Below are 13,021 nucleotides of genomic sequence, written 5' to 3'. Positions count from 1 at the left end.
GATTTTTGCCTCTTTCAATAATCAACTGTTTCTGACTCTTTAAACAGCCGTCCCAATTGTTTACTTTTAAATAAAATATTTACTTACGCAAATAATTATGGTAATGCTTTTTTTCAAAATGTTATGTCAAATTTAAATGTCATGGGTTATGATTTTAATTATTTTTATGCAGAAGTCATTTGTGTATAGTAACTAGTTTTTAAAAATCTAGTCTTATGATTAGCCTTTAGTATGTTTGTGATCTGTAAATGAATGTAAAATTAATTCATTGTGACTATCCATTTTTCAAAGTCCTTCCTTTTATACTGTATCAGCTACTAACTAATGTAGCAGAGTAATTGATTTCCCATTGTTGTAGCACCCGATGGTCCTCCTGAAAATGTGCATGTGGTCGCAACGTCCCCCTTTGGTATCAATATCAGCTGGAGTGAACCTGCTGTCATAACTGGACCAACGTTCTACCTGATTGATGTCAAGTCGGTAAGGCATGTCTTGCCTTCTCTGAAGGGCAGCCTAGATCACAGTTCACTATGCAGATGATTTAGAATGAGTCTCTGTTATTGTACCATTATCCTTATATCTTAGACAGACTGCTTAACATAGGCAGTTACTAACTTCTCGATAACCCTTGCTTTAATTCAATGCTTATTGCACTTATTTTCAGAGCAAAGATGACATATATTTAAAAGTTAATAAACTTGATTCAAAATAGAGGAAAACGGTCTTTTCATGTAGAATGAAAAGTAAGAGGCATTCAGGAAGCAATATCCAGGATAAGGTCTAAAAAGGTAACTTTTGAAAAATATTTCAGAGAGCATAAGGGAGAAGTGAGAAAAGTTGTCAAAGAATAAGTGACCTTTCTTTTTTCCAAAACCAAATAATACAACCATCCCATGTCGTGGTATTCAAACGTTGTACCGGGAAATGAAGTTAGACCCATGTTTTGGATACTGGGTTTTATGTTCTTGATGCCATATGAATAATTGAAACAGTAGTGTGGTAAGATTTCTTTATAATCACACTGGCAGGCTGGTCACTTGCCTAGATAGTTTTTATTCTGTATTTGGGATGCAGTCTGGGTTTGGGGCAGGAAATTGTAAGAATAAATGGGAAAAAAAAAGATAAAGCAGAGAAAATACAGCAAAGATTCCAAATGAGAAATAATTTAAGTCTGTGAGATTGTTGGAAACTCCACTAACACCTGATGGTGAGTAAGAAGATGAATCAAGGATGATTATAAGATGTGCTACTTGGAAAGCTACAAGAGGGAAAAGTTCTGGGAAGCACAATGTAGACAATGAGTTTGAGAAGCCTGCAAGCGATTCTTCCACATGGAGCCGTTTTAGCAGAACTGCCTACAAGTGTAAATCTCACAGAAGAGAAATCATTGTTACTTACTATAAAATAGCTTATAATTCAAGGGGCCAATGGGACTAACTACGAAAGAGGTAAATATATTAATTCTACAAAGGAGAAACTTCTGTCTCAAAAGCCCTGTTACTATTAAAATCAAATGAGATTTTTACTGTTTTCTCCCACACAGCCTTCAGTTTTGTGTCTTTTTTTTAGAGTGAGTATGTGAAGATCTTAATACATTAGTAGATAAAAATAAATAATATGAATACCCTGGGAATATGTGTTTCATGCAAATTATAGAAAGACTACTATGAATGATTCTGCATGAAAAATTAACTTCCTTTGGGTTTTATTTCAATTAAAGGAAAAAGAATCAAAAGTTTTAGGATGGTTTTGTAATCTCATTGTTACTGCCTTCTTCCTGATGTCAAAGGTGAGAAAGTGGGAGAAAGGAAAGCAGGATTGCAAGATATATAGGCACAGATACTAACTCAATTAATTCTACTAGAAATTCTTTAATGTATTTTGTGATTTTTAATTAAATTTTTATATTAATTATAGTTTATTTACTTTGTATCCCAGCTATAGCTCCCTCCTTCAATCCCTCCCAATCCCACCCTCCCTCAGTCATCTCCTCCCTGCCCCTCTCTAAGTTCACTGACAGGGGAGGTCCTCTTCCCCTTCCATTTGACCCTAGCTTATCAGGTCTCACCAGGACTGGCTGCAATGTTCTCCTCTGTGGCCTAACTAGGCTGCTCCTCCCTCAGCAGGGGGGGGCGGGGGGGTGTCAAAGATCTGGCCACTGAGTTCATGTCAGAGACAGTCCCTGTTCCCCTAAATAGGGTACCTACTTGGATACTGAGCTGCCATGGGCTACATCCGAGCAGGGGTTCCAGGTTATCTCCATGCATGGTCCTTGGTTGGAGAATCAGTTTCAGACAATATATTTGGTCCTTGTGGAGCTTCTGTCCTCTCCAGGTCTTACTAACTCCCCCTTCTTTCATATGATTCCCTGCACTCTGCCCAAGGTTTGGCCATGAGTCTCAACATCTGCTTTGATACACTGCTAGGTAGAGTTTTTCAGAGGCCCTCTGTGTTAGGCTCATTTTGTGACTTTTTAAAGTTACTTTTATTCTCTGACTTAAATCATATTTAAATGACTTCTATACCCTAGAACAAGAATAGTAAATGGAAGTTTAGCTTTCCCATAGCTCACTTTCTAGTGGCCCACGTGTCAGTATAAACAATTATATTATATTCTATGACTCCAGTGTCATAACAATAAGTGGTGATAAATAAATACTCATATTTTTGCATCATAGGTATTGTGGTTGATGAATAGAATTTGTATGCTGAAATGTTTTCTACCATTTCAGAGAAATGTGTTATCTCTTTCCACTGCTTTTTGTAATGAATGAGCTTTTTTTTTTTGGTCGAAATCCTGGTTATTTACTAGCTTTTTAATGTGTTTCTCACAGCAGTATCTTCTTTAAGTTAAAGGCTTTTACAAACCAAAATTTAAAGCAACAATTGAGTGACTCCAAGCTCATTTTTCAGTGTTTCAAAAGATGGGCAAGACAAAAATGATCTTCATAGTGCTAACTACACATAAAACCTGTAATGCTTAGTACAGCTACTTGTAATTAATATGCTTTGAAGGATTATGAGTTTTCTCAGGAATAATCCTTCCAAATTTGTTGTTGTTGTTGTGTGTGTGTGCGCATGCACATGGAGGTCATAGGTCAACATTGGTGTCTTCTTCAGTCACTTTCCACCTTATGTTTTGAGACAGGATCTCTCACTAAACTTGTAATTGGCAGTGTGGTTGGGCTGTTTGGACTGTAGAGATCTGCCCACTTTTGTTCTCCTACCCCAGTGCTAGGATAACAGATGTGGTCTGCCCCACCAGACTTTTAAATAGATGCTAGGACTCTAAGCTAAGGTCTCCATGCCTGTACAGCAAGCACATATACATTAAGCCGTCAGCACAAGGCCCTTGTATTACTTACTTTAGGCATATTTAATGGGCAAAATTTCCATCAAAGATAAACTGTATTTGAACAAAACACGAAGCCACATTTAATATACCTAACGATAGTCATTTGTGCTTGTGTTTTAATTATGATATTTATAATTAGTTTGTCCATAGCTATTTTTATGCATAAAAGTGATGGGTTAGAAGTTTTTGAACTTTAATTATAAACAAAATTTTGAAATGAATATGTACACAATAACAATTAGTGAAAAAAGAAGCTGAAGGAGAATGAATGTTTAGAGGGGTATGTAGAAAGGCTTGAAGTGAAGAAAGGCATGGGAAAAGAGATTGTATTATAATCTCAAAATAAAAATATTAAAAAAAAATAAGAGGGGGAGTTAATATGACCTGGAGAGGACAAGAGTTCCACAAGGACCAAATATATCTGGGCACAGAGGTCTTTTATGAGACTGTTTCTCCAAACAAGGACCATGTATGGATGCAACCTAGAGCCCCTGATCAGATGTAGCCCTTGGTATCCAAGTGGGTACCCTAATAAGCGGAACAGGGACTGTTTCTGACATGAACTTGATGGTGAGCTCTTTGACACCCCCTCTCCAGGGAGGAGCAGCCTTGCTAGGCCACAGAGGAGGACCTTGCAGCCAGTCCTGAAGACACCTGATAAACCAGTATCAGATGTAAAGGGAGGAGATTCTCCCTTATCAGTGGACTTGGAAAGGGGCAGGGAAGAGATGAGGGTAGGAGGGTGGGATTGGGAGGGAAAGAGGGAGTGGGATACAGAAGGGATACAAAGTTAACAAACTGTAACTAATATTAAAAAGATAAAAATTAAAAAAATAGAAAAACAAAACAGAAAAAGAAAAAAATTAAAATGGCAGAATATCTGACTGTGCATTTCAAAAGGAAAGCACCTTCTCAAACTTATGGTTCAGTTAGAAAGTACATAAAGATAATTTAAATATCTATACCTTCTGAAATATGTTTTAGTGTATATTTAAGAGTATTTTTTAATCTGATATTCCCATGACAACTACATCAGACCTATTCATTGTAAATTCTCAAGAAAGTAATGTTATTTAATCTTATCACATGAGTAGAAAGTAAGACAGCATAATTTGCTTGCCAAATAAAATTAATTGAAAGCTGGCAAATTGAGAACCAAAACCTGTATGTTCTCTTCTATAAACTATAGAAATAGAAAATAGTTTTATTGACTCCAAAAGTAAATTCTGATTCAGTTGATGGTGGGTTGATTATTTTCTCTGAATTTCAACTATTAAAATGATTGCAGATGAATTAATTGCTTACAATACTTTGGGCTTCTCACAGCAATCTGCTTTCAAAGGAAAGGAATACATATTGGCCGTATTCACATGCCTGTAGCTTTCGGTTGTTGTATTCCTTAACAGTTAACGACTTCTTCCCATAGGTAGATAATGACGACTTTAATATGTCCTTTGTGAAGTCAAATGAGGAAAACAAAACAATAGAAATTAACAGCTTAAGAGTGTTCACAAGGTACTCCGTGGTGATCACTGCATTTATTGGAAACGTGAGTGGGGCATATGTGGAAGGAAAGTCAAGTGCTGAAATGATAATTACCACGTTAGAGTCAGGTAAGAAGTATTTTACACGGTTCCTAACAATTGACTGAGTAGTAGCTGCTGATCTTCTTTACAGCTGCTCATACTCTTCTTGAGAAAGGATGTGTACTATGAGACATTGATGGTGCATTTAAAAAAATCAAAATCAATGATGGTGCAGTTGACAAAGAGGCAAAGAGGGATGTGTAGAGTATTCGATCCTTGTAAATACAGAACCAAATTAATTGTGCCCCACTGTCCTTTTTCGTATTTATCAAATCTCCTCTCCTAGAAATTGAATTACTGTGCTCAAGAGGTAATTTTTCTAAATGTTTTCAGCTAACAATGTTTCATCTAAAATTTCATTTAGGTCATTTTTGTCCTGGTATTTTTATGAAAATTGACTGATAATTTTAAGTAATCTGGTATTAAAAGCCAGGTCACATATATTATAATTGTTTTCATAGTCACATGGCCTGCTACATTGTGTGATTATTTGAGAAATGTCAGGATCCATACAGACTTCCTCTAGTTCTGTGGACAAGTCTGAATGAATAAAAGCCCTGTGAAAGGGGCAGGAAGTGAGTGTGGAGAGCAAGTCCCCCAGGGCTGCTTGCCTGCCTTCTTCAGACTCCTGATGTTCTTTGCCACCAGATATGTCACGGGAAATATCAGGTGAAGGGGTGTCTTGCTATGGTCTGTTTGTTGCTGTCTCTGAGGTACGTAGAGGAGGTAAATAATTTTTCAACCTCTTTCCTATGCTACATTTTTTCAATATTTGCTGCAAAAAAGTTGACTCTAGTTTGCAAGGTACTTTTTCTCCTCCTATTCTGAGATTCCATTTGTTTCTGTTTCACTGCCAACTATCAAAGGGATCATCTTTGTTTTGATTTTGCTTTTCACATTTCTTCCTCACACTGTTCTGTGAAGGAGGAGTTGCTGAACAAATTTGCACGTATATTACAAGGCATAGCTTGTCAAATCTTACTAGTCTAGCTTGCCCTAGGACAACATTTCTCAACCTGTGGGTCCTCGACCCCCACAGGACTCACATATCAGATATCCAGCCTCTCCGATATTTACATTACAATTCATAACAGTAGCAAAATTATACTCATGATGTAGCAACAAAATAATTTTATGGTTGTTGGTCACCACAACATGAGGGTTTATATTCAAGGGTCACAACAGTAGAGAGGCTGCAGTCACTGCTCTAGGAGGTAATTAACAACACCGCATTAAAAAAGAAAAGAAAGAAAAGAGAAAAAAAAAAAGCCCAAAACCTTAAGTTTCTGAGAATAGAACTTATTATGTAAAGCCGTGGTTAATTTGGGGATAGGAAATGTTGCCAACATTGGGAGAATTCCTTGCCATATCCAGCTTCAAGCCTGATCCTGAATTTATAGGAATAGTTCCTACTAAAAAAGCATATATTTCTTAAAAATTTTAAATGTATAAAAAGCAAGTGGGAAAATATCTGTTTAAACTAAGCTAAGCTTTATTTTGTGTATAAAACTTTCTACTTAACATGGGATATTTTGCAAAATGATGTAAATTTCTGCTTGCCTTTTTTTCCCCTCACTATTGTTTATGTACATTTGAGAGGTGCTGCAGGATTCTATTACATAAAGGAGGTTGAAGTTAACAATGCTTGAGAGTCTGCACTGTGAGGCCTCATCTTAAGTCTTCCTCGGTGGAAATGTTGACTGAAAAGAGAATGTTTCCATATCACTCAGATCACAATAGATGTGCAAATTCATTTTGATGGTTTGATGTAAAGAACAGTAACACTGCCATCTTGAAACAAAGCCTCCTCATGTTTTAATTTCCTAACTTCTTACAAATAGTGACATACTAAGTTGTTTCTTTTTTTTCTCCAGGTCCCCATACTTCTTTCTTTTTCTTTTAAATTTTTATTATTAGTTACATTTTATTAACTCTGTATCCCAGCTATATCTTGCTCCCTCATTCCCTCCCAATCCCACCCTACCTCTCTCATCTCATCAGCTGTTTCTTTTTTGTGGGTGGTTTTTTCTGTTTTAGTAAGAGAGTATTTTATCGGCAGAGAGTATTAACTAAGAACACAGACTAGTGGGTTTCATTGTGACAATTTCCCACATGCGTATACTCTGGTCAAACACAACTTTTTAACCTCACCTTCCTGGTTGTCTTCTTATTCAGAATAGTCTTTTAAAAGAAAAACAAAACAAAACACTTTTTCTTTAAATTTTTAAATCAGTTTTTTAAGGATTTCATACAATGATTTTTGATCACATTTACTTCCATATTCTTCCTCCACCCATCCGCTTTCCTTTTTTGCCCCAGTTTTCTACCCCCATCCTATCATGGCCAATTTGTGTGGCCCAAATACTCTTGGAGATGTGTCATTCTACTAGAATGTACTCAAACTTATTTTGACCCACAATTTTAGAGAAAACTGTTTTTATTTTTTTCACAGCAGCTAAGTGTTGCCCACCTTGGTTAAGGTGGGACTCTGTGTCCACCTACCCTATTCACGCTGTAATTTTTGGTCTGATCTGGGATTTTACAAGTCTTGTACATGCTATCACAACCAGCATGAGTTCATGTGTACAACCGTCTTGCTGTTTTAATTTTGATAAAACGAACTTGAAAATTACAAGCTTCAACAATTAATGAATTCAATTTGAAAACTGTCAAAAGACATAAAGAGACATTTCATCCATCAGGAGGTATGGTTAGCAAATAAACATGCAATAAGATAAATTTTCAAAACCATCACTCCTAGCTAAATGCAATTAAATCCACAAATTCATGTAACTATGCATGTACCAATACAGAAATAAGTAATAATTTTAAAAGCATTCATAGTACCAAATGGTGGCAAAAAATGTAAACAGAACTCTGACCCTTGGCCGTGGGAATAAAAAGTAATATAGACACATGGGAAATATTTTGCCAGTCTCTTATAAAATTAAACATGTACTACCCATTTGGCCAAATAATTAATAGTCAACAATGATCATAAATAATCAAAAACTTATGTTATATATTCATGGATAGTAATGTCAGCTTTACTAATAATGAAAAAACTATAAATTGCAAAGTTGTCTTTCCATGTTAAACAAATCCTGTTAAGCTACAAAATAAAACACTTCTTTGTGACAAACAAGGCCACTGCCCTTTTCTTCTGTGGTCAGAGACTGCAGCTGAGAAGACAACTCTTGTCACCAAGAGTAATGACCAGAAAGAACGCCATGCAAGGGACCCACATGTTGGAAGGAGAGGACAAAATCGTACAAGCCATTCTGTGCCTTCCATGCGTTCACCAAGACACCCACATGGATCTTCCATCAAGAAAAAATAGAGAAATAATGTTTTTAAAATGATGAAGTATTGATAGATATAAATCTTAGTTTACCTCAAAACCATTGCACTATCTTCATGCTGAAAATGATGAAACAACAGAGATGAGGAACAGTTACTGTCACAGGGAGGCATGTGGAAAAATACAAAGGCGTAGGGGGTTAAAGCTTCAAGTGATGGGCTAGTTCTCTCTTTTCCACAGCGGCGAATACAGGAATCTATATATGGCTTATGATCTATAAAAGTGAATCACACACCAAACCACGAGAAAAAGTGATGAAGTAAGAGTAACGCCTTTTGTCTTGCTGGCAACATTGTATCAATGCCTTGTGTCTAGCTTGACGCTGAAAAAAGCCATAGGCCGTGTCACTGCTGGGAGCTCCATGAAGGCTATGTGGGCCTCTTCCTCTTGTGACAAATCTCTGTGGATCTGTGTTATTTTTTAATAAAATTATTGAGAAGTTGAGGAATCACGTTCTGTGTAATTCTCTGGGACTGGGCCTGAGATGCAGGGAGGTGCTAGATTTAGTCCTCCCTACTAAGCACAGAGCACATACACACAGCAAACAGACCAACCGAAGTAGCCCTGGAATTTCTAGGAAGTCAAGTCACTGCTTGACCATTTTTCTCATTTCAATAATACATGATTTATATAGTATGTACAATTAGTCTTTTAAAACATACATTTGAAGGAAATACATTTTATATTGAGATATATAACATAGGTGTTATGTACACTTGAAAATTATAATTGTCAACATTTTTTTTTAGTGCCCAAAGACCCACCTAACAATATGACATATCAGAAGATACCGGATGAAGTAACAAAGTTTCAGTTGACGTTCCTCCCACCTTCTCAACCCAATGGAAATATCCAAGTCTATCAAGCATTGGTTTACCGAGAAGATGATCCCACTGCTGTCCAGATCCATAACCTCAGCATTATCAAGAAGACAGACACATCTGTCGTGGCGGTGTTAGAAGGACTGAAGGGCGGACATACATACAACATCAGCGTAAGCAGTCATAGCTTTTCACTGTTAGCTAGCCGTCTAAGCCAGTTCTTAGAGGAAGCACTCAAAAGTGCTGTGCTTTGCCTGCACACCACATTCCAGCCTATTTTCTGCTAAAACAGAGCAAGTACTATTAACTAAGAACCTTGCACAAGAATAGCGAGCACCCAGAAATAAAGAAGAAAGAAAATGTACATTAAATATAATAGAACAGTGACATGCACAGTGACAGCTGTCTGGAAGAAAACAATAAATGAAACGTGCAAAAGCAAATTTTGAATGAAATGGTAAAGACAGGTCATCCATTGCTCTAAATCTTTTTTTTTTTGTTTCTCTTAGTATATTAACATTAATTTTACAGAGGGTGTGAGACATACAAAAATGTGTGTAATTCTACATACACGACTGATACCCTTATTATTTCATCCCATACTTATTTTGTGTCATACCTTAGGGAAAATAAGCAAAAAAGGTTTTGGTTTGAAAAATCACCTTTCAGCATCCAATATTGCAATCCCTAGAATAGCTTCCCAACTCAGAGCAATTCTTTTTAATTATCAATTTAGTTATAAGAATATTGTTACTAATATGTAGATATGTACTTTTCTTCAACTTTGTATCTTATTGAGTGAGGTTCTTGCTGTAATTCCAGTTAAGTAGAACACTTTTTAAAAATATCTAATAGAAGATGAATGGAAACGTGAACCTGAGTTCAAATCCTGGCTTCTGTGTCCATCCAGATATCTTTTTGAAATGTGTGACTCAAATGTCTGCAAGTTGCTTGCAAACTGCAATATAAACACTTTGGGATATTGAAGTTTATCAAGAATATTTATATTTTAAAAGATTTTCAAGTAACTTTTATGCACCTTGCTATTTTAGAAGTACTGCCTATTTTTCACTCATCAGAACAGTTAAATTTAAAGTTGTATCATTAAAAAAATTATCACCTAGTTAGAATAGTTACTTCCAAAAACTTACAAACGACACCAAATTTTCTTTGAGTTACTTTAACCTCATTTCTTCGGATTCATCTACTTAATATAATTATCATATTCCAAATAGTATTATATGTTTAATTCAACAAAAACAATTTAAAAATATTGACATAAGGAATGAGTGGTCCATTATTATATTAAAATGAGTTAATTACAAAGAATATATTAATATCCTAAATTGTCTTTGTTTCATTCAGATAGATGGGATGAAGTTGGGGACTTTGTGTCTCCAGCTTCCTGGCCACAAAGCTAATTGAAAGAATTCACATTTGTGTAAATCACCCTCTGTGTACACAAACAGAAATGTTTTATGTGTGTATGCTGCGTTATGGAGGCTATGCATCGGATACTTTGGGGCAGGGGTGAAGAAGGGCATGAAGGCCAACTTTCAGGAGGATGATTTAATACAGGAAAATGGGGTGGCGGGAGGAATTGGGTTTCATCTATGAAGCAAGAAGAAGATCTTGAATATGGATTAAAAGGAGAGCAAAATGTGGTAGCTCCAGAGAGAAGTAACAGATGTTAGGGTAGAGGGAGTGTTGGTGTAGCCTGCTGGTGGTTTTCTACTCTGTTCTTCCTATGGTTCAAATGGCAGCAGAGCCTTCCTTGTCCTTGAGATAGGGACCTTTGGGCCAGTTAATATTTAGTCTCAGTATTTAGTACCAGAATATCAATTGTAAGAAATTCTTGATTGCATATATATATGGTATTAAATGGATTTGAGAGAATATGATTAGCTGACAGCATACACTTTTTTTTTCTTTAACAGAGATCATTTTAAAAATTGTTAATAACCATGTTCACTCACACTTGCCTAGAAAGGATTGGAGCAGTGATAAAAACCTTTCTTTGTTTTATGCTATACCAGGTTTATGCTATCAACAGTGCTGGCGCCGGGCCAAAAGTGCAGATGCGAATAACCATGGATATTAAAGGTATAAACGAGCCGCCTTCCATCAAGTTGTTGTTTTCTTAACCAGATGGTGATTGTAATCTGAATCATGCACAGGAGGTAACCTTTCCATGTTGCATATGTGTGTGATATGCACACATTAAGGAATAGTGCATATTATTAAGCAGTATGTAATTAAAATTGTAGTTTACACATGTGAGTGAGGACACTAATTATTGCTGAACAGAATGCCTGTCCTAAAGGTTGTCAATTAAACTTTATTTTTGTGGCACCATTGAGAGATTTTTTTTTTAAAGATTGAAGTTTGAATAAGTAACTTCCAAACAACAAATATGCACATCTATCTCTCTATATATCTCTCTATATATACACACATACACACCTGTAGGAAGAAATGAAACCTGCAGAAACATTAAAAATACTGTTTTGGGGGATGTTTTATGTTCATTCATCGCAAAATATTAAGTGTTATGGTATCTTAGAAATTATTCTAAAAATGTCTACTAATGTTAAAAATATCTGATGCACTTGAGGGATAGATTGGTGGATAAAGTCTTTGCTACACAAGCGTAATGACTGGAATTCAAACTCCCAGATCCCGTGTAAAGCTCAAGCAGGGATAGTGTCTGCCTGTCTTCCAGCGCTCTGGTGGCAGGAGTGGAGGAACTCTGGGACAAGCTGGCTACCAAGAATAGCCGGATTCTTCGTGTCCTGAGTGAAAGCGTGAAGAATGGTCAAGCAAGACAGGCAACATCAACTTCCGGCTGCGTCATGCCTGCACACACTTGTGCACACGCGCCTGCACGCGTGTGCATTACATGCACACATTACACATACAACCGTCTTGGTGCACATGTAAAATGCACATTTCTTAAATTCTCCTGCTTGGAGTGAATATCTTCTATAGAAGTAAAAAGCAATAAATAAATAAATAAATAAAGTCAAGTGTTTGAGGTTCATTATTTCAGAAAATGCTGAAAACTCTAAGAAAATTAAATTCTTGTCCTTGGACGGGCGGTTGAAGAAATAGCACGCACTGTTCCACAGGCTGCGGTCATTAAGAAGCGTGAGTTAGCACTTTACCTCTGTCCGGGAAAGACTCACACAGGAAACCAATACTCAGGATAATTCTAATGCGTGAGGTAGCCATACTGCAAAACTCAACAGCAAAATTTCATTATATATGAGTCTGAAATTTTATCTGATAACGTGAACGTTAAACAAAAATAAGGTAGACTATTATCCAGGGGTCTGACATGGATTAATAGAAAGAAGGATGCTGCTATGACTAGAATAGAAATTAATCAAAGAGCTAACAAAAAAATAACACAAAAATGTTAGATGAATATCGTTTTTAAGATTTATTTGTGACAGCATTTACAAATTGAGTGGTTTAACACACGGAAAATAGTCACATGCCTGAAAAGTTGCACCTGGGCTTCAGCTTCTCAGGATCATCTCAGATACATAATTATATCTTCACAAGATAATAATTATTATATATCTACTGTACCCAAACACAACCGTTTAACTTGGTATTTTCATGTGCCATCACGTTTTCTGTTGTTTACCTAAATAAAATGAGAATCTGAAGTTTGTTTTTTCTGTTAAGAAAAACATTATATAATCATATCTTACTGTTTATAGCTCCAGCACGACCAAAGACAAAGCCAATTCCTATTCATGATGCCACAGGGAAACTGCTTGTAACGTCAACAACAATTACAATCCGAATGCCAATATGCTACTACAATGACGACCATGGGCCAATCAAAAATGTTCAAGTACTTGTGGCCGAAGCAGGAGGTATCTCAGAT

The 13,021-nt window shown here is 36.3% G+C and overlaps 1 protein-coding gene across 3 annotated transcripts in view; it reads left to right on the top strand.

Moving 5' to 3' along the window:
- The window catches only part of Ptprq (protein tyrosine phosphatase receptor type Q), a 188,109-nt gene that overhangs the window by 119,304 nt on the left and 55,784 nt on the right, over positions 1-13,021 (top strand). For all 3 annotated transcript variants that reach the window (XM_055626210.1, XM_055626209.1, XM_055626211.1), the window contains exons 27-31: positions 359-480; positions 4,782-4,968; positions 9,052-9,296; positions 11,160-11,226; positions 12,852-13,010. In XM_055626210.1, coding sequence (XP_055482185.1) covers positions 359-480; positions 4,782-4,968; positions 9,052-9,296; positions 11,160-11,226; positions 12,852-13,010 — 780 coding nt within the window. The remainder of the gene's footprint in view (positions 1-358; positions 481-4,781; positions 4,969-9,051; positions 9,297-11,159; positions 11,227-12,851; positions 13,011-13,021) is intronic.

Source organism: Psammomys obesus, unplaced genomic scaffold (assembly GCF_907164565.1).
Source record: "Psammomys obesus unplaced genomic scaffold, mPsaObe1.curated_primary_1811, whole genome shotgun sequence".
Taxonomy (NCBI): Eukaryota; Metazoa; Chordata; class Mammalia; order Rodentia; family Muridae; genus Psammomys; species Psammomys obesus.
This window is presented reverse-complemented; position numbering and strand designations above follow the sequence as displayed.